General features: G+C 35.2%; 1 protein-coding gene across 2 annotated transcripts in view; it reads right to left on the reverse strand.

Annotated features, from left to right (window-relative positions):
• Positions 1-23731, reverse strand: part of LOC140445512 (uncharacterized) — a 353366-nt gene that overhangs the window by 234067 nt on the left and 95568 nt on the right. For both annotated transcript variants that reach the window (XM_072537579.1, XM_072537580.1), the window contains exon 2: positions 13926-14221. In XM_072537579.1, coding sequence (XP_072393680.1) covers positions 13926-14089 — 164 coding nt within the window. In that variant the 5' untranslated portion in view covers positions 14090-14221. The remainder of the gene's footprint in view (positions 1-13925; positions 14222-23731) is intronic.

Consider the following 23731-nt stretch of genomic DNA (forward strand, 5'->3'; position numbering starts at 1 on the left):
ATACTGATTACTGAATTACCACAAGGCCGAGATAATCAACCAAAAAAGAAGATGTATTTGTTTAAAAATACTTTAATTAATTAAAATAGGTGTTTATCAAATTTTATTAGGACAATTAGAAACTAGAGCACAAATTAACAATGTAACATTAAACACATTCGTTGCACCGAAGCACAACCTTGCAAGCTCAGCATTTTAATGTCAACAATAGTTGCCCTAGTAACGATTCGATTCGTTATAGATTGATATGGTATAATAGTCGAAATTGGGGTTAATTGGATTAGATTATTAGTTAGATTATTAGATAGATTATTAGATGTATTATTGGTTCATTAAATGATCGTTAATAATTGTAATTAAACATATGTCATCCTAGTAATTTGGGAAAAGTCACACCAGACGAATACAAATTAACCGCGTATCATCGTCTATTAAGTATGTAGTTAATTAATAAACTGTGAAGTTGTAATTAGTGAGATGGAACAATAAAGATGTAGGAATTGATACATACCATATTTTATGGCGTTCCACGAACAGCTGGTTCATTATCATATGGTGAGCCTACATTATCTTAGTAGGAAGCAAAAATCCAACACATTAAACCAAAAGTTCTCAAAGTGGGTGACCCGGAAGCGCTGGGATGCCTCAAGCATTTGCCAAGGATGACGTGGAACATTTAAGAAAAGTCATACTTGTGTATTCTCGATGGCGACCGAGAAACAAACAGCCAAATTCAACCGACGCTACTCCTACCTGTATTTATTCCACAATTTAATTCTTGCAGCCGATAAGTGAGTTTTGTAAAAATTAGAGTTAGATTTCAAAGTGAAAGTTTTAGATATAACTGCAGAAGAAAAGTGACGACGTAAGTAATTATATTCATTGGAGTTAATATGTATAATATTATGTACTTTTGTTGCTATTTTTGTCATAAAATATGTCTTGCACTATTACGGTTGGAAAATACCTTTCATTGTTGGTAATGTTTTGCTCTCTTTTATTTGGGACATTTCTTTCATTCCAGAATAATGGAAAATTGGCTGAAATCTGGGTCTTTGAAAAGGAAATGTAGTGAAGTCACTGAAGCATCTGAATCAACTGATTCAGTGACAACTAGCAGAAATAGAGAAGATGCAAATGTCCACGAGATCCATACGAGTCCAGCTCATCCAAGTTGTTCTTCCTCAATTCGTGGAAAGGAGGTTCCTTACCAAAAAAAAAAAAAATTCGGGGAAAAATAAGAAGGTATGATCCTAGCTATCTCACGTTATATGGCTTTATTCAAGTTGGTAACGAACAGGCACCAGAAGGCCAACGCGTTAATTGTCACAAAATTGTTGCTAATGGGTGCTTGGTTCCATCTAAACTAAAAAGACATTTGGAAAGTAATCAGCCTGGTTTGACCGATAAGGCCGAAGAAACCTTTAAACGTCGTGGTTCATCTCTTCGGAAAGGGTCATGCATAATGGAAAGAGTGTGCAAAAATGAAAATTAAAACGCCACTGAAGCATCATTTATTATTGGTTTGCACATTGCAAAAGCTGGAAAACCCCATACCATTGCTGAGGAACTGATTAAACCTTGCGTGAAGGATGTCGTACAATGCATGTTAGGTCCAGACATGACCAAGAAGATTGATAATGTGCAGATTTCAAACAGCACTATAAGCAAGAGAATTCACACTATTTCAGATTTTGTAGAGAGAGAGCTTATAAATAGGTTAAAAACTTGTGAATTCTTCAGTTTACAGCTTGATGAAAGTACCGACATTGCTGGACTTGCTGTTCTGCATTTGTTTGTGAGGTTTCCATTCGAAATTAAAATAGAAGAAGAACTCCTTATGTGTGAAGAGTTTAAAAGTTATGCCACTGGCGAAGAAATTTTCAAGGCTATCCATGAGTATATGAGAAAAAATAATATAGAGTGGAGTAAATGTGTGGATATTTGCAGTGATGGAGCGGCTGCAATGGTTGGTAAAATTAGAGGGGCGGTGTCTAAAATAAAAGTAGTGGCAGAAAATGCCTTCAGCAGTCATGGTGTCTTACATCGCGATTCTTTGGCAACTAAAAAGATGCCGCATGATTTGAAAGACGTATTGGATGGTTCTGCGAAAATAATTAACCATGTGAAGAGCCGTCCGCTTCAAGCACGATTTTTAAAGCTCACCGCTGAAGATATGGGTATGGATCACTTCAATCTTTTGCTCCACATAGAGGTCCGGTGGCTATCGAGGGTAACAATTTTAGGGAGACTATTTGAACTAAAAGATCCACTGATGTGTTAAAAGATGTCAATTGGCTGCTAAAATTTTTCAGACAACTTTTCAGACATCTTAAATAGACAAATAATAAATAAAGCCACCACTTCGCTTCAAGGCAAAGGAGAAGCACAATTAGATAAAATCAAAGCCTTGCGTAAAAAGTTATATTTTTCAAAACATGTGTTGAAAAGAAGAATTCTCACAAATTTCTCTCGATTACAGAAATTTGTTATAACAAATTAAATCAATCCTCAAACGAACTTCGTTGAAATTATTATTGCTCATTTACAAGGTTTGGAAGAAAGTATTGTAAACTATTTTTCTGATATTGACTCAGATGACTTATATAGCTGGATGATGGACCCGTTTTCGTGCGACCCAAAAAATAAACCTGTCGGAATGACAAATGAAGTTTTTCAAAATCTACTTGAGTTCAGCGAAGATAGAACTTTAAAACTCAAATACCGTGAAGGAAGCCAAGAAGAGTTCTGGATGCAGGTATATTCAGAAAATAATGTTGTTGGCAAGATTGCAGTGGAAAATAGACTTATCTCTGTGAGTCTTCTTTCTCCGCAAATACTTACATTAAAAACAAATACAGAAGCAAACTTCAAGTATCAAGGGATTTGAGGGTCAAACTTACAAAGATTCCCATAATTATAAAGGATATTGTTACGATAATTATCCTGGCCTAAAATAACCGTATTATATTATGACTAATGCTGTTCTGTTTTAGATTATACGAGACCTTTCGAATAGCTGGCATAAACTCCAAGTAATAAAAAAACTGGTTCCATTCGAATCTTCCGGAATTAGGCCTGTCCATTCGAGGCGAAACCAGGTCAATTGAGGTCAAAATCCATGGGATTCTAGAGCAGCTGTTTTCGTATAAATATGAGGGAACTTTTATTTTGAAAACAGTTAGTTAATTCTCACGACCCGCGCTCGCGAATTTGTTACGTACGGATATAATAAATTATTGTCAGATAAGTTAATATAAATAAAGAAATAAATTAAATCCGTAAGTGTTATAAATATTGAACCTTTTAATAAATTCACAACAAATGGTGTCAGAACAGTGGAATACTTAAGATAAATTGCGGAAATAAATTACAAGTGAATATAAAATAAATTGTGAAAATGGCTACGATTTATGAGCTGACAGTGACTAATTTAAGAAGACATTTTGAAGACAGAGAATTAGCTTCTACCGGAAAAAAGGCTGAGTTAGTCCAACGACTAAAGAACGCTTTACTAGAAGAAGGACTAGATCCAGAGACCTATATATTTGAAGATGCTGTCCTCTCGTCGATTTCGAAAGTTTCCGGCGACATCGCATCATTGGAGAACAAAGTTTCTGGCGATATTTCGAAAGTTTCTGGTGACATCGCATCATTAGAGAACAAAGTTTCTGACGATATTTCGAAAGTTTCTTCTGATGTAGCCAAAGTTTCTGGTGATGTAGCCAAAGTTTCCGGCGACATCGCTTCGTTGGAAGACAAAGTTTCTAACGAGATTTCTTCGCTGGAAAGCAAAGTCTCTGCTAACATCTCTTCGGAAATCTCTAAAGTCACTTCTGAGATGTCTGCCCTCGACGATAGAATATCTTCGTTAAAAAATCAAGTTGCTGCCGATATGTTGGCCTTCGAAGAAAAGATGAAAGAAATGGAAAGGAAGATGGAGGAAACAGGGACAGCAGAGAGAGGTAACAATCCGATTACAGTGGAGATAAAAGAAGACGAGACGAAATGTAAGTTGGAGACACGGCCGAAATTTGAAGGAAGTGGAGGTTCTATTCATGTTAAAGTCCCAACTTTCGATGGAAAATCGTCATGGAACAACTACATGAAACAGTTCGAATCAGCCGCAAGAGCAAATGGATGGTCTGAAAAAGAAAAGGCGGTAAACCTGACTATCGCTCTTCGAGGAGATGCCTTAGATGTGCTTCAGACCATAGCCGTAGAGGAGACCGATGATTTCGAACAACTGAAGAAGAGGTTAAATATGCGATATGGCCACGAACATTTGGAGCATGTATATCAGTCACAGCTTAAAAATCGTAGACAGAAGAAAGATGAGGCTCTTCAAGAATATGAGGTAGATATTGCCAGATTAGTACGATATGCTTATCCAACAGCTCCCGAAGACATGATGGAAAAATTGGCCGTTCAAACGTTTATTGATGGTCTTCGTGATCATGAAATGCAGAGAACACTGCGATTAGCTCGTCACAAGACGCTGGTTGATGTCTTATCCGCCGCCCTCGAATACGAGTCAGCTACGCAGGCCTCTGGAGGGTACAGTAAAGTTAGGACTGTAAAAGAGGAAGGAGAGGAAGATAAACTTGACCAGCTCGTTAATATGATGAAAAGCATGACATACAAGAAAACGAAGACCATCAGATGCTGGAATTGTGGCGAAATAGGACACGTACGAAGCTCCTGTAAGCACCCTAGGTACGACGCAAATCAAGAAACTCACCATCAGGAAAACTAGAACGGGTCAGCCTTAGGGGGGCAGCTTCGACCCAAAACTTTTCCAAAGACCCTCTCATACTAATAGCTTCTTTGAAATGTCGTGAAGATAGTGTATATGTAGATGGAGACATAAATGGTAAAAAGCATACGTTGTTGGTGGATACCGGAGCGACCAGAACCATTATACGCCCGACAGTTATAAACAGCCGAAAGAAACTGTTACCAACGAGGTTACGACTTCGGACCGCTACAGGTGAAAATGCCAACATTCATGGAGAAATCCAGGTACAATTGGGAATTGGGGCAGAAAAGTTTGTCCATACTGTTATAGTTGCTGACATCGAAGAGGATGTTATATTAGGAATGGACGTAATGAATATGCATGGATTCCAATTGGATTTTAAGAATAAGGTAATCAAAGTTGGCAACGAGGAGGTATTTCTCCATCCACATAATGACAACACTGTGCAAGCAGCCATTACAGAAGATACAGTCGTGCCTGCGAGAAGCGAAACGATCATAGTAGCGCGACTACAGGGAATTGTAGACGAAGGGAGACCTGTCATGATGAAGCCTTGGAACCACGACGATGAGGTTGGCCGTGGAATCATAATTGGAAAGGAATTGGTGACTTCGGCTAAAGAAATTCCTGTGAGACGTATCAATGTCAACGACTACCCAGTGACCATAAAGAAAGAGACAAAAGTAGGAACTTGTGTACCTGTGACATCCATAATCCGTCAGGCGACAACATCTGATAATTCCAACGACAAATTCGACCAAATGGTTGCAGTTGCAGGACAGTCTCTAAATCAGATGGAGAAAAGGAAATTAAGGGAATTTCTGCGGCAGTATCGTGATATTTTCGTACCGAAAGGAGGAAAGACGGGAAGAACTACCGTTGTTAAGCATAAAATTGATACTGGTAATGCTAAGCCAATTCGTCAAACAGCTCGACGATTACCACAGGCGAAGAGAGAGGAAGCTGAAACGATTGTTCAGGAAATGAAGAAAGACGGGGTGATAGAACCTTCTACGAGCCCATGGGTCTCCCCGGTGGTCCTGGTTAAGAAGAAAGACGGAACGACGAGGTTCTGTGTGGATTACCGTTTGCTGAACAACGTTACCAAGAAAGATAGTTATCCTCTGCCTCGGATCGATGACACATTGGACACATTGGCTGGAAGTAAATTGTTTTCTACTTTAGATTTGAAGTCTGGATACTGGCAGGTAGAAATGGACCCAGTCGATAAAGAAAAGACAGCCTTCACCACAGGATCTGGATTGTGGCAATTCAACGTTATGCCATTTGGACTTTGTAATGCTCCTGCGACATTTGAGAGGCTTATGGAAAATGTGTTGAGAGGGTTATCTTGGAAAACATGCCTGGTTTATTTGGATGACATAATCGTCTTGGGGGAGACATTCGAAGATCATTTGAGGAATTTAGAAAACGTTTTTAATCGACTTAAAGCTGCCCAATTGATGCTAAACCCCAAGAAGTGCCAGTTATTTCAAGGTAAAGTCAATTATCTGGGTCATATAGTCAGTAAAGAAGGAGTGGCCGTGGATAAAGGAAAAATCGATTCCATTAAGGAATGGCCAAAACCAACTGACAAACATCAAGTGAGAAGTTTTCTTGGACTATGTACTTACTACCGGAGGTTTATTAAGAAGTTTGCAGATATCGCTAAGCCATTAACGCGACTTACGGAGGAAGCAAGAGATTACCGCTGGGATACAGACTGCCAAAATGCCTTTGAGACCTTGAAAAAGCATTTAATAACAGCACCAATTTTAGGGTATCCACTGCCAGAAGGAGAGTTCATCTTAGATACAGATGCAAGTAATGTGGGAATTGGAGGAGTGCTGTCTCAGATTCAAGGAGGACAGGAACGAGTCCTCGGATATTTTAGTAAAGTTCTTTCAAAACCTGAGCGGAATTATTGCGTCACGAGGAGAGAACTTCTAGCAGTAGTTAAATCAGTAGAGCACTTCTATCAATACCTCTATGGCAGAAAGTTTCTAATCCGAACCGACCATGCCGCCCTTAAGTGGTTGATGCAGTTTAAGAATCCAGAGGGTCAGATAGCCAGGTGGATCGAACGACTCCAAGAATACGATTTTAAGATTGAGCACCGGGCCGGAGTTAGCCATAGAAACGCTGATTCTCTTTCCAGAAGGCCATGCCCAGCAGAGTGTTCCCACTGCAACAAAACGGAATCCAAGGAAGCAGCAGTGCTAAGAACAACGATGGTCAACGACGACTGGACGCCTATTAAGATCAGAGAAGAACAAGAAAGAGATCCAGTTATACAGAAAATTCGAAAATGGAAAGAGGAAAACCGTCGACCACCTTGGCAAGAAATATCAAACCTATGCTCAGTAGTTAAGACGTATTGGGCCCAGTGGGACTCATTTATCATGGAAGATGGCTTGCTTAAACGAGTCCTGGAAAATGATGACGGTTCAGAGAAGAGAAGACAGTTGGTGATCCCAAAGAGCAGAATAGCCGAAGTACTTCGTCAGTTACATGACAGTCCATCGGGAGGGCATTTTGGTGTAAGGAAAACCCTTCAGCGAATTCGGGAACGGTTTTATTGGATGAACAGTTCCGACGACGTAAAAGACTGGTGTAAGAAATGTACTATTTGTGCTACGAGTAACGGGCCTCACCGGAAAAGGAGAGCTCCTATGAGACAATATAATGTTGGAAGCCCGTTTGAAAGAATAGCTTTGGACATCGCTGGGCCATTTCCAGAAAGTGAAAATGGAGGCAAGTACATGTTGGTAGTAATGGATTACTTTACTAAGTGGGTCGAGATTTACGCACTTCCCGACCAGAAGGCCGTCACCGTTGCAGATAAGTTGATCCAAGAATATATCAGCCGATTTGGAGTGCCTTTGGAGATACATAGTGACCAAGGCAGGAACTTCGAAAGCGATCTATTCCAAGGAATATGTGATAGACTAGGCATGAAGAAAACAAGAACTACAGCATATCATCCGCAATCTGATGGTATGGTAGAGCGGATGAATAGGACAGTCGGCAAGTATTTGACGAAGATGGTGTCCGATCATCAGCGAGATTGGGACCAATACCTTCCGTTCTTCACAATGGCCTACAGATCTGCTGTTAACGAATCAACAGGTCAGACACCAGCCAGAGTCCTATTCGGACGCGAAATGCGACTACCTTGTGATCTAGAATTTGGGTGTCGACCTGGAGAAGATGTAGCAGGTGAGGATTATGTGATCGAATTACGAAGAAAAATGGACGATATACATGAGTTTGTCCGTTCCCACCTTCAGATCGCTAGCGACCGAATGAAGAAACGGTACGATACACAAGCCGAAAAGGGTTGCTTTAAGAAGAACGACAAAGTCTGGCTGTATAATCCCAAGAAGCGAAAAGGTTGTTCTCCCAAATTGCAGCAGTTTTGGGAAGGTCCATACCTCATCATGGAGAAGATCAACGATGTCATCTACCGAATAAGCAAGATTCCGAGGGGAAAGCCGATGATAGTACACCATAACCGGCTGGCGTCTTTCGAAGGTGACCACGACGTAGATGAAGAAGTGGAAGTAAACCAAGTCCAAGACGTGTCTGACCTCAAGTTTGAGGAATTCATGGGTGCCTATGGAGGTACCGGTAAAGCAAGACATGGTGTTACCACTGAAGAAAAGCAAGATCTACTCGCGCTCCCCGATGACTACTCGCTGGCCCTTACCATCCCGGCCAGTATCAAAGACGCACCAGGGTTGGCATCCGTCTTTCGAAGGAAGTTTGGTCGAGTTGCAGAACTTCAATGCCAGGTGCCAGCTCCCGGTAAGACCTTGAAACTCCAAGATGCATCACGTTACCTTTTCTACCTGGTAACAAAAGACACTGCCCGTGACCAACCTACCTACCGAGATGTGTGGGAAGCCTTACTTCAATTGAGAGAGCACGTACTAGAGTCCGACGTGCAAAAGTTAGCCATGCCAAAGTTGGAGTGCCGCCAATTAGATTGGAGGGTCATCCGAAATATGGTGGAGGAGATCTTTAAAGACACCGAAGTCCAGGTGTTAGTCTGTTGCAATCCGCATAGTTACTGGTGCGGAGAGAAAACCGTCCCTTGTCATTTTTATACAACTGGAAGTTGTAAAAGAGGGTCCAGTTGCCGATACCAGCATACAGTTCCGGTTCCAGTCCCGACAAGGTTCCAGGAGGAACCATCTTTTAAGAGGGGGGCAATGTTACGATAATTATCCTGGCCTAAAATAACCGTATTATATTATGACTAATGCTGTTCTGTTTTAGATGATACGAGACCTTTCGAATAGCTGGCATAAACTCCAAGTAATAAAAAAACTGGTTCCATTCGAATCTTCCGGAATTAGGCCTGTCCATTCGAGGCGAAACCAGGTCAATTGAGGTCAAAATCCATGGGATTCTAGAGCAGCTGTTTTCGTATAAATATGAGGGAACTTTTATTTTGAAAACAGTTAGTTAATTCTCACGACCCGCGCTCGCGAATTTGTTACGTACGGATATAATAAATTATTGTCAGATAAGTTAATATAAATAAAGAAATAAATTAAATCCGTAAGTGTTATAAATATTGAACCTTTTAATAAATTCACAACAATATAATGAAAATATCATCGAAACAGTTTCATTCATCACATTAAGTAACGATATTTGAATATCAAATGTACTGTATTTTATTGATCTGAAATAAAGTTTATATTGAAATCAAATGAGCCTCAGAATTGTATTTTTTTAATTTTTTGTCGTTTACCAAATCGCTTCAAGGGTTGGTGTGCCTCGAAATATTTTTAGCCCCACAAGGGTGCCGCGACTAAAAAAGTTTGAGAACCACTGGGCTAGACAGATATTCAACAAATCATGGAGTGAAACCGAAGGTGTATACACGATAATAAAGAAGACATTTCATATAATGTATATGGTAATTAGCGTTATAAAATAAAAGAAAAATCTAGTTATAAAAGAGCATGCTAAGCAAAATTTTAAAGTTTCTAAATCTGCTTACTAACAAGCCGTAAATGTAAAAAACACTATGTAAGACATGTAAATACTTCAAGAAAAATCTAGCTTTAAGTTTATTCGAAGTTTTCAATCTTGTATATGTAGATAAAATAAGTCTAAGTGGATAAAATATCTACATCGAATTTTCCACAAAAATCGCGGTTCAGAAAGTTATTTAATAATTCCACATTCGCTGCTTTTAGGAATGAAAACCCACCACCTCCTGATCCTTTGATCCTTTTGAAATAGCAGCGAACCCTTTTCAGTCCTTAACTAAAGTCTAATTGAGTTTATATACTTTGCTACAGCTCTTTAACTAGTGACGTTGTGGAAATATCTTTTTAATGCATTTCTGGTGACTAACGAAACCCAAAGCGTACGGAAAGTGAACTGGTGTAGGTTTAACGAATGCCTTTTTGCTTTTATTACGATAAAGAAACTAATACCAGAAAAGTGTTTTCCGGTGTATGTATACGGAGTGGTAATGAACATTTTATACGATAAACTAGAAGTGTCCGATCATTACAAGCACATTTTTTAAATTAATAAGGGAAATAAGGAAGAATAAAACTAAACTATGAGCAATAATATTATTACCCGGATTCCTTTTTCTATTTTATTTCTTATTAGAGTTCCTATTTACATTTGAGTCAATTCTTGGATGTGTTGATTTCCCAATTCATTGTCGCAATCAGCGCGCCGTATATGACAAACTCGTCTGCGATTTCTGTTTAACTGTAGCCGCCAGCACATAATTTCAATTTGTAACGTATCTAACAGCCGACTATTACATTTTGTCTAGTTTTTGCTTATTTTATTAAATTTTATTATATTTTTTGTTTGACTAACAATATATGTTTTGACTAACTTGCCCGTTATGCTTTTGTTTGCAAATATTCAAACTAATCCCTTTAAAAAAGCCACATAATCCCTTAAATATTTTACCGAAAAATATTCCGTTAGATGAAGTAAAGTTCTGTTTACATCTCTATATCTCTTTAAATATTGTTCTATAAAAAGGTGCACCTTTTTAATTCTTTTTTATTTTTCCGTTTTGCATGAAGACGTGAACGACGAATCTATTATATTCCAGGCCCCTTTTTAAGGTAAGATTTCTATTTTTTGGTTTAATTTCGGTAACTGCTATTATTTTTCCTACATTCTATTTGGTATTTGCCGCCGTTAGTGCCCCGGGATCTAAATTTGCACGGCTAACAACCATGAATTTAGTTTTCTTAATATTAAAGTCTAGTCCGTATGTTACGCTCACAGTTCTCACTCGGTCTAGTAAGGCTTGTAGATCATTTGGACTGGTTAGTAGTAACACAGTGTCATCGGCGTAGCGGATATTATTGATGTATTTACTGTCCACTCGGATTCCCTCTATGTTTATGAGGGCTTCAGTAAAAATTTCCTCAGAGTATATATTAAAAAGAGTCGGCGAGAGTACACAGCCTTGCCTTACTCCTCGCATGATCTTCACTTGGTCGGTCAGCTGGTTCCAGTATAAATTCATGATGATCCGAATGTCCTTCTCATCCAATCCTACTATTTGTAGAGCGGCGACCATCTTCTGGTGCTGACAACGGTCAAATGACTTGGCGTAGTCAATAAAACAAATATAGACCTCACAACTGATATCGCGGCATCTCTGAAGTAGGACTTGTAAGGTGAAGAGTGCTTCACGTGTACCCATGGAATTGCGGAATCCAAATTGCATTTCACCGACATTTTCTTCGCATTTCTTGTAAATTCTGCCATGTATGATTTTAAGAAAAATTTTAAGTGCATGACTCATAAGGCTGATAGTTCAGAAATCTTCGCACGTTTTCGAAGATCGTTTTTTGGTAGTGTTACAAAAGTTGACAATAGCCATTCCTCTGTCAGATATTACCTGAATCGTGTATGGCGATGTAACCAGTTAACTCCTTCGTGCTTCGACTTCTAACTTCACTCATCACCTTAATAAATTCAACGATTATTTCGTTCGGACTCGTGGTATTACCATTCTTAGACTGTTTTAAAGCTGCTTTCACCTCGCTTTCTAGTAATGACGGCCCTGTCATGCAATTTATTTCTGGAAGGTTACCTCGGTAGTCCCCGAAAAGTTCTTCGATGTACATTTTCCAGATCACCAACTTCTCCTTAACTGTCTCTAACCCTCTAGTTTTTCTCTCATTACATCTCTTACGTACTGACGAACTACGGGGTCTTTTAGAGTGTCATAATATAGGTTCTGTTTAGGTTTACTTTTGATGAGTTTCTTTAGTTTGAGTTCTATCTGGCCCACTAATGGGTTGTGGTCCGGTGAGACATCTGCTCCTGGGAAGGTCTTCACCGAAGTCAAGCTGTTCTTGAATCTTTTGTAATGAGAACAAAGTCTATCTGGTTTCTGATGATATTGTTGGCTGTATCTGCAGGTGACTTCCACGTATAAAGTCGTCTCGAGGGAAGTGTAAACCACGTGTTAGCAATGGTAAAATCTTCTTCCCGTCAAAATTGGGTAAGTCGATCTCCCCTTTCGTTTTTCTCGCCTAAGCCGTGTTGTCCGACGATGTCTTCTATTCTGATTTGCCAACTTTGGCATCGAAATGTAATTATTGGATTAAGGCTGTGGGAGCAGAGATATATATATATATATATATATATATATATATATATATATATATATATATATATATATATATATATATATATATATATATATATATATATATCAAATTCTCATTCTCGTGACACTGTGTTAGTCGTCACACTCCTCCGAAACGACTGGCCGACTTTTGAAGTGTATTCGGTAGATCTGAGAATAGGATGTAATCTATTTTTCATACCCCTAAGTGATAAGGATAATTCCACCCTAAAACATGTTTTTTGTTATTTTTTGAACAAATTTTTTTATTTTTATTTTTTTACGATGTGCCTCTAACCCTTAATTTTCACCCTTCTATCACCAACCTTTATTTTTTTAATGGCCGTATTAGTAATTTAATCACTTTAACCCTGATCGATACTTGATCAATTATCACAAGATCAGTTATCCTCGCCAGCGTCCAACAGTGTCACTTCTCACCCTGTAAACAGCACGAAGGAGATGAGAACAACGCCGGTCTCCTGTCTCTCTTACACAATGAACCGTCTCTCACTCCGAAAACTCTGCACAGTTTTCGGCCATTATTATTATTTATACACCGAGTGTAGTAGTGACGTTTACAATCATCATTTTACCCTCTTCAGTGCAAAGCTCAAGTAAATTTATTATCCATTTGGTGGGCCGAGCTTATTCAGCGTATTTTTACAGACATAGCTCACTAGTTCAAAAACTATAATTCGGCGAGCAATTTTGGCGATGTCGATGATCTGAATGCGACTATTCTGAGGTTTCTTCCAGGAAAGTTGTTTTGGTTTAAATAAGTTGACACAATTATAAATCAGGATAAGTTAGTCATCTATCCTGCAGAGTTTTTAAATTGATTGGAATTGCCTGAACTCCCACCTAACAATTTATAATTAAAAAGTAGGATCAGTTGTCATTATGCTGCATAACATTAATCAACTTCGACTGTGCAAAGGAACGAGACCGGACTGTGAAAAGGCTAATGAATAATGTCATTGCGACAACGATCACCAAGGAAAAATACTAAGAGAGTATGTCTTGATCCCGCGTATACCGATGATTTCAACGAACATACCATTTGATTTTAAATGAATATCCCGTGTGTTTCGCTTTTGCAATGACAATAAACAAATCACAAAGCCAACCGATGGAAGTTTGCGGAATTAACTTAAAGTTTCCATGTTTCGCGCATGGACAATTATTCGCACGTCGGAAAACCGTCATCGATGTCTATTTATGCAACTCAAAAAACATAAAAATATTGTTCATAAGAAAGCATTAAATTGATTCATATTTTTTCATACATAATATGTTTTTTGGTTTTTTTTCTGTCAATTTTTAGACACATTATTTTGTACTAAGTATATATATATATATATATATATATATATATATATATATATATATATATATATATATATTTATACTCTATCTCACAGCAGCTCATGGTAACAACAGTTGAAGGGAAAAATTAATCAAATATTTGTTTTCTCATATGGCGTTTTTATTGTCTGACTAAATCCTAATAAAATGAACACTTACCCCAACTTTGTGGTATCTCCAGCAGCATGGCAGGTCAAAAGATCAGCTGGTCCCAAACCCCTGGACTTCCAATTTTGGTAAATAGCTTCAGCCTGATCAGAAATCTGTTTTGCAATGGCAGCGATATCATCATCAGGGTCTCTTCTACGAGCCGTGGCTGCCATATTTAACTTTATTGTAACAATTAGATCAATTTAGTAACTTCAAACCGATCCAGTTCAGCCGAAACTTGCCGGAAAACTGCGATGTTTAGTTAATGAAGCACGACGAAAATTTGTCATACTTTTCGAGGTAGCCTGCAAAAGAAACATCGAGGTTATTATTTAATAATCTTAACAATTACACAAAATTAGGCAGCAAAAAAAGGAATGTATGGACACCCGCGTTTCAAGACTATTCGGTCTTCATTTCTTTGGAAAGAACTAAGTCCTTACTAGTCCAGGTAAATAAGTTTTTCTCAGGACATCGTAATACCCAGGTATTGAATCTTTAGATGAATTGAATCTTTAAAATATGTAAATCTGGAATTTCCGAATTTTATTTATACATGGGTAGTTTTTACCCCCAAATACCCCCTATTGCAGGGCTTCCCAAACTTATTCGTACTGTGATGCCATTGGGACTTTCCTATTTTTTTGCGACGCCTCCTCAACCCAACCCCTAATAATACTTACCAATTTTAGTACTAGCCTAGTAACAGGTTATAGTTATAACAAAAACACTATTTGAACATTTATATTTTTTATTAGAAATTAAGAACGAAATCAAAACATAGGCACAACATTGAAAAGGGATATTTATTTATGTAACTGGCTGGTTAATGTGAGGGATATGCTTGCTTTTTTGAGCACAGCTTATGAAACCGGGGCTCCAGTTTGGAAGTTCCCACTCTCATTTCTTTTTCTGTTTAACCTGTATTTGTTTTTAATTACTGCAAATGCAGAAAAGCCCGTTTCGCACAAGTACGAAGTTGCAAATGGTAATAATACCTTTAATGCAGCAGTGCTGATGGGATGATATTCATGAGACAGTGAGGTACAAAATTCAAACAGTTTGTCCTTGTCGTATTGAAGCTTAGGCTGGAATCACAGGACAATTTTGTCAGTTGTTCTTCTTTCTCTGTTGAAAGTGTCCATGGCGTCGATGACAGGAAAGGGTTTCTGACCCAGTCATATTGTTTCATATCTTCGGGAAAATATTTCTCAAAGTATTCGCTCGTAAGTCGCAATGATGACACGTGTTGTTTAAACATATTTTTTAAAAGGGGATCAAGGATTTCTATCGATTTTTCTTGTAAAATACCTTGTGAAGCAGGGAAACAGTCAATTTCTTGATCTTCTAATTTTCTCTTTCATAAGAGTAACTTCTTCTGAAACCCAGTAATTTTATCTGTCAATTGCAGGATATGAGTATTGTTTCCCTGGAAAGACTTATTAAGATCATTTAATTTGTTGAATATGTCACAGACGTATGCTAACTTTATTATAAACTCTAAATTAATAAAGTTTTGCGCATCATCATGTGATTCTGCATGTAGATACGTGTAAAATTCATTTCTTAATTCGTATACATGTGCGAGTACGTTGCCTTTGGACAGCCAACGAGAATTGCAATAATAAATTAAAGAGGTGTGCTCGGCCCCTATTTCTTCACAAAGTTTATGGAAAAGTCTTGATTTCACGGGTCGTGTTTTAATGTAGTTCACCACTTTAATAATGCTATCCTTCACAACACTTAATTCAGCTGTAACGTTCATTTGCTACTAAGGCCTCTCTATGAATGGCACAATTCATTTCATGGTGTCCATTTTACACTTGGAGCCTAGGTTTAATGAGAGCTTGTAGTCCTCCACACTGTCCAGACATCCCTCGGGCACCATCCGTACACACGCCTAAACAGTTATTCCAGTTAATATTATTTTCAGTCATATATGAGTTTAAAATCTCGAATAAATCAGTAGCTTTACAACTTTCACATATTTTTCTGCAAAATAACAAATCCCCGCATACATTTGTTTCTTGTATGTACCGTACATAACATATCAATTGAGCATCATCATTACTATTAGTCGCCTCATCCAGTTGAATGGCAAATAAACCTGAAAGTTTCCCCACAATTTGCTCATTAATATCTTCTGCCATATCGTGAATACGGCGACTAACCGTATTGTTTGAAATAGGTACATTTTTTATTTCTTTAGCTGCCGATTCTCCAATCATCACTGTTACCATATCAACCGCTGCAGGTAAGATTAGTTCTTTAGCGATCGTATGTGGTTTTTTACATTTGGCAACACGTTAAGCTACCTAGTAAGAGGCGAGCAAGGCTTTGGTAGGAAATGATGAAACCAAAGGCTCTTGAAACCAAAACAGTGGTCTGATGTTTTAGTTCTCGCAATTTTCTTATAAAAAAGTCTCTTGGTTTACCTTGTAAATTACTGTGAGTTGATTCCAAACGTCGTTTTAGTTTATTAGGAAGCATACTTTCAGCCGCCAACACTTTGCGTCAAACAACACATTGTGGAAGTTCTAAATTCGCTTTAGTAACGCAGGTAAATCCAAAATCCAAATATTGGTCGTTATATTTCCTATATTATTTCTTCTTACTTAAATTAACATTACTGCTCTCGCCTGATTCTTCACTTCGTTTTCTATTCTTTTGAATATAAGTATCCATTGTTGATAGCAAAAAACTCCGCGTCTGTAATAAAACAAAACAAAAGCTTGACTAAATGACATAACACGCGCGACAAAAGGAAACACGGGGAGGAGAGACGACCGGCGAAACAGAATGCGCCCGGCGCTCACTCGATACTCGATCAGTGTTACCAATGCCCGGATAATTATCCGATTTTCGCATAATTTCGTGGACCATCGGATAATTTTCGGATTGAACGATTTTTTGAATAATTTCGGAAAATTCAAGGGACTTTATGTTATATTTTTTATTTGATTTATTTATTAATACATACATTTTATACTCATTTAAAATCAAATAAATTATTTTCTGTATTAAAAGTCCGCGCTGACACGCGACGCCCCTGGGACAATGCAGCGACTGATTTGATTGTAACTACAATCAACTGTTCCTTGCTGTTTCTGTTGATGATAGTCAAGCGGAGTCGAAACTGAGACAGTGCGTTAAGAAGTCCTAAAAGCTTAAATAATTCAATCTCTTTCCATCAATCTTTATTTCTACATTATACAAATAGAGGGTCTTAAAAGTATGGTTCAGGGTGGCCGTGAACTTATGGCCCTGTATCTGAATCTTATCTTAAGATTGTGATTGCGGTTTTAAAGATTTTGTAAATGAGTTGCAGTCAGTTAGTGCTTGCAGGATTTATCCAAGTTCCACACTGTCAAATATATTCCAGAAATCTACGGAAAAGCACTAAAGACCTTTTGGATTCGAGTTTTCTCAATGTCAAGTGTTAAAATATACTTTTTAGTTATAATAAAACTTTTTTTTATTTCTCTCCCCGTTTACTAACTTACGGCACTTTTAACCAAGTGGCCAATATACGACGATTTCAAAACTATATTCGCGGTGCCGAACAATCGAATCAATTTTCACCAATATCGTTGTGCAATGACACCTTTTCCGTTGCATTTACAACCAACATGTCGTTGCCCTTTGGCCGCAAACATTTTTTGGCAAGTCTTCTTGGCATTGAACACCAAAAATAACATCGAACATAACGAATTGTTGTCGATGTCGATTTCATAGTAGGTTGTAGGTAGATTAAACAACCAGTACACGACCGACATACCACCTAATATTTATTATAGAGTTAAACATCTCGGCAACAATCAAGAATTTATAAATAAATTTTACGTACAGTGAGATCTAAATTATATTAAGTAATATATGTATTTTGGGCTAGCAGTAAAATTGGCTATTTTCATAAGAGCATTATGCAACTTTTTCTTTTTTTTTTGAAAGTTTTTTATCATTGAGATCTGTGATCTGGTCTGGTTTGTTCATTATTCGTAGAATGTTTTCCTACAATATATATTTTCAGCTATCTCTCCACCTTTTAGAAGCTATCAACTACTACTACTCCTAGTACTTGTCAAGTAATACTCCTGATATACCTATATATATATATATATATATATATATATATATATATATATATATATATATATATATATATGTATATATATATATATATATATATATATATATATGTATATATATATATATATATATATATATATATATATATATATAAGAAAAAAGAAGTACTTGTGACTCGTTTGGAACAAATATATAACTGTTTTGGATGGGTTGAGGTCAATAATAGGGCTATTGGTTAACTATTTTTTTATTCTCGAGCTTTCAATTGTGTTTACAATTATTATCAAGAGCTAAAAAAGACAAAATACTTACAAGGTTGAACTAAAAAGAAAAAACAATTTTTGTTAACTTACCAAATCAAAATTAGTTTGGTAAGTAAAAATCACTGCTTACATCTTCAAAATATTTAATACAAAAATGTTTTTTATCTAACAAATGTTTCCCTGAAAATTTTTATAATTTTGAAAACATTTTTTTAATATAAAAATAATTGAATTTATAAATAAGTTCAAATAGCAACCAATTACAAATAGCCTCAATGTCATAAATGCCAACATAAAATTTTTATTTTTGACAATTATATTGCCAAAAGTAAAATTTCGTTTAAACATTCTTATTTGTTTAGTAACAAAAAGAAGAAGATTTATTCACTGTTGACAGATGTCTGAAAGAATGTGACAGATATATGGAGAATTAAATATGACATTTTACAAGTTTTATATATAAATCATAAAGAAAGAATATAATTATAAATTTTGCTTAAATTTTGAATTTCAGATCTTTTGTTTAAACTATTATCATTTTTGCTAATACAAACCATTTCCAAAAAAGTCCTTTTAAATTTATTACTTTCACTACATAAAATTTTAATGTTATCAAAATCCATAATATGGTCTTTATCGATTACATGTTCTGCCAAAGCACAAGATGGTTTTTTAATTCTGCAATCACTTTTGTGAGAAATAATGCGATTTGAAAGATTTCTTCCGGTCTCACCAACATATTCAGCCTCACACTGAGTACAACTAATGCTGTATACTAAATTCGTTTTTTCAAATTTGTCTATAGGATATTTAGTTTTAGAATATAAAGATGAAATAGTTTTGATGTTCTTTGTTGCTATTTTTATATTGTCAATAACCTTTAGTGTTTGTATTAATTTAGGTGTTAATGATGGTATAAAAGGTAGTGAATGATAATAGATGTTCTGATTGTTAGATACAATGTTTTGAGATTGAGCAAAAAATGGTGTTAAATTATTTATATTACCAATATTAGAAAAAAGCATCCTATGTAGCATATCTGGAGGATAAGAGTTTTCAATTAGAATATTTTTTAATAACTGAAGATCTTCCTGTAGATAATCTGGATGAGAAAGTTTTAAAACACGTTCTTTTAATCCTGTTATAAGGTTCATTTTCATCTTATTTGGATGGTGAGAGTAATAGCTTATAAATCTATTACTACATATGGGTTTTCTGAACCATCTGGTTTTCAACATATTGTCTGTATTTCTTACAATTCTCATGTCAAGGAATGGTAGAGAATTATCTACCTCTTCCTCAACTGTGAATTGTATATGTTGATTATGACTGTTGAAAATGTTGACTGTTTCATGAATTTTGTGTTTAGGAAGTGCCAAAACTAAATCATCTACATATCTCTTAATAAAAGGAATGAAAAAAGTGCAATTACTGATATAATCACTGATAACATCATCCATGACATAGCTACTTAGAATGGGTGAAAGACTAGATCCCATAGGACTACCAAAAATATGTTTATAAAATACACCATTAAATATAAAAATATTAGAATCAAAAACAAAGTTGATAAGTGTTTTGAAATGTAATAAGTCAATATTAGTGTGTTGTGAAATCTCATTCCAATGTTTTTCAACACTACTTATGATTAAATCTAAAGGCAAATTAGTAAAAAGAGATGTTACATCAAAACTAACTAAAACATAATTTTGTGGTAATTGGAAATTATTAATGAAAGAACTAAAATCAAATGAATCTTTAATGTAAAAATTGTTGTTTAAATTATAAGCATTAGTTAAGATGTCAGTGAGGAGCTGTGCTATTGGTCCATTAGGAGGGCATAAAGATGAAACAATTGGTCTCATAGATAAAGTTGGTTTATGTATTTTTGGCACAGCATAGAACCGTGGAGCAATAGAATTATAAATTTTGAGCTCTTTTGCTTTTTTATTATCAATAAATTTCTTTATGTTTAATTTAGATACTAGACAATTTGCTTTTTGTTGCAAAGTACAAACAGGACTCCTTCTAAGTGTAGTGTAATACTTAGTATCATTTAAGAGTTCTCCAGTTTTTTGTAGATAATCCTCTTTGTACATTACAACAGTTACGTTACCTGTATCGCTTTTAACAATATAAATTTCAGGATGGTTTTTAAGAAAAAGTTTAGTTTGCATATAGTATTTATTTAAAAAATGATCTTTGACTTCTTTATGCAAAATGTTTGTAATAACGTTTGTACATTTAGATCTAACAACATCCTTTTGACTATCATTAAGTGGTCTGATTATTGATTCAATATCAGAAAGTAAATTAGGAACTCTAATATCAGATTTGGAAGGACATAAAGAAAATTTAGGTCCTAATGCTAAAAATTTTTTAATTTCAAAAGGAAAATGAATAGATGTTAGATTTTTAAACCATTTTTCTTGAAATTTTATCTTATCAAAAGCTTCTATTTTTAATTTATTGAACTTATTAATTTGTATTTTTTTGATTTTATGAAATTCTGTGTTGTATTTAATTCTTTGTCTACGATTAAATTCATTAAATGTGTGGAAATTTAAGATATTGTAGGCCTTGGTACGTAACTCATGTAATTTTCTTTCAAAAAAGTTTATATCAGCAAAAGCGATTTTAATTTCTAAATTAATAATATTTCTTCCAAACCTGTCACATAATTTCCAAGCATCATGGTGAATATTCCTAGTCCGATGATGTAAAAGGGAATTTACATTAACTAGGCCATTTGTAACATGTCCAGGGAAACATCCATTAGATCTACACTTCAACAAAAAGTGTAGATTTACACAATCAAAAGACCTTTTTGTTGAAGTGTAGATCTAATGGATGTTTCCCTGGACATGTTACAAATGGCCTAGTTAATGTAAATTCCCTTTTACATCATCGGACTGGGAATATTCACCATGATGCTTGGAAATTATGTGACAGGTTTGGAAGAAATATTATTAATTTAGAATTTGCCTTTAGATTTAATCATAAGTAGTGTTGAAAAACATTGGAATGAGATTTCACAACACACTAATATTGACTTATTACATTTCAAAACACTTATCAACTTTGTTTTTGATTCTAATATTTTTATATTTAATGGTGTATTTTATAAACAAATTTTTGGTAGTCCTATGGGATCTAGTCTCTCACCCATTCTAAGTAGCTATGTCATGGATGATGTTATCAGTGATTGTATCAGTAATTGCACTTTTTTCATTCCTTTTATTAAGAGATATGTAGATGATTTAGTTTTGGCACTTCCTAAACACAAAATTCATGAAACAGTTTACATTTTCAACAGTCATAATCAACATATACAATTCACAGTTGAGGAAGAGGTAGATAATTCTCTACCATTCCTTGACATGAGAATTGTAAGAAATACCGTAAGGTCTTTTGATTGTGTAAATCTACACTTTTTGTTGAAGTGTAGATCTAATGGATGTTTCCCTGGACATGTTACAAAATGGCCTAGTTAATGTAAATTCCCTTTTACATCATCGGACTAGGAATATTCACCATGATGCTTGGAAATTATGTGACAGGTTTGGAAGAAATATTATTAATTTAGAAATTAAAATCGCTTTTGCTGATATAAACTTTTTTGAAAGAAAATTACATGAGTTACGTACCAAGGCCTACAATATCTTAAATTTCCACACATTTAATGAATTTAATCGTAGACAAAGAATTAAATACAACACAGAATTTCATAAAATCAAAAAAATACAAATTAATAAGTTCAATAAATTAAAAATAGAAGCTTTTGATAAGATAAAATTTCAAGAAAAATGGTTTAAAAATCTAACATCTATTCATTTTCCTTTTGAAATTAAAAAATTTTTAGCATTAGGACCTAAATTTTCTTTATGTCCTTCCAAATCTGATATTAGAGTTCCTAATTTACTTTCTGATATTGAATCAATAATCAGACCACTTAATGATAGTCAAAAGGATGTTGTTAGATCTAAATGTACAAACGTTATTACAAACTTTTTGCATAAAGAAGTCAAAGATCATTTTTTAAATAAATACAATATGCAAACTAAACTTTTTCTTAAAAACCATCCTGAAATTTATATTGTTAAAAGCGATAAAGGTAACGTAACTGTTGTAATGTACAAAGAGGATTATCTACAAAAAACTGGAGAACTCTTAAATGATACTAAGTATTACACTACACTTAGAAGGAGTCCTGTTTGTACTTTGCAACAAAAAGCAAATTGTCTAGTATCTAAATTAAACATAAAGAAATTTATTGATAATAAAAAAGCAAAAGAGCTCAAAATTTATAATTCTATTGCTCCACGGTTCTATGCTCTGCCAAAAATACATAAACCAACTTTATCTATGAGACCAATTGTTTCATCTTTATGCCCTCCTAATGGACCAATAGCACAGCTCCTCACTGACATCTTAACTAATGCTTATAATTTAAACAACAATTTTTACATTAAAGATTCATTTGATTTTAGTTCTTTCATTAATAATTTCCAATTACCACAAAATTATGTTTTAGTTAGTTTTGATGCAACATCTCTTTTTACTAATTTGCCTTTAGATTTAATCATAAGTAGTGTTGAAAAACATTGGAATGAGATTTCACAACACACTAATATTGACTTATTACATTTCAAAACACTTATCAACTTTGTTTTTGATTCTAATATTTTTATATTTAATGGTGTATTTTATAAACAAATTTTTGGTAGTCCTATGGGATCTAGTCTTTCACCCATTCTATGTAGCTATGTCATGGATGATGTTATCAGTGATTGTATCAGTAATTGCACTTTTTTCATTCCTTTTATTAAGAGATATGTAGATGATTTAGTTTTGGCACTTCCTAAACACAAAATTCATGAAACAGTCAACATTTTCAACAGTCATAATCAACATATACAATTCACAGTTGAGGAAGAGGTAGATAATTCTCTACCATTCCTTGACATGAGAATTGTAAGAAATACAGACAATATGTTGAAAACCAGATGGTTCAGAAAACCCATATGTAGTAATAGATTTATAAGCTATTACTCTCACCATCCAAATAAGATGAAAATGAACCTTATAACAGGATTAAAAGAACGTGTTTTAAAACTTTCTCATCCAGATTATCTACAGGAAGATCTTCAGTTATTAAAAAATATTCTAATTGAAAACTCTTATCCTCCAGATATGCTACATAGGATGCTTTTTTCTAATATTGGTAATATAAATAATTTAACACCATTTTTTGCTCAATCTCAAAACATTGTATCTAACAATCAGAACATCTATTATCATTCACTACCTTTTATACCATCATTAACACCTAAATTAATACAAACACTAAAGGTTATTGACAATATAAAAATAGCAACAAAGAACATCAAAACTATTTCATCTTTATATTCTAAAACTAAATATCCTATAGACAAATTTGAAAAAACGAATTTAGTATACAGC

The sequence above is a fragment of the Diabrotica undecimpunctata genome, chromosome 7 (genome assembly GCF_040954645.1).
Source record: "Diabrotica undecimpunctata isolate CICGRU chromosome 7, icDiaUnde3, whole genome shotgun sequence".
In the NCBI taxonomy this organism is placed as follows: domain Eukaryota; kingdom Metazoa; phylum Arthropoda; class Insecta; order Coleoptera; family Chrysomelidae; genus Diabrotica; species Diabrotica undecimpunctata.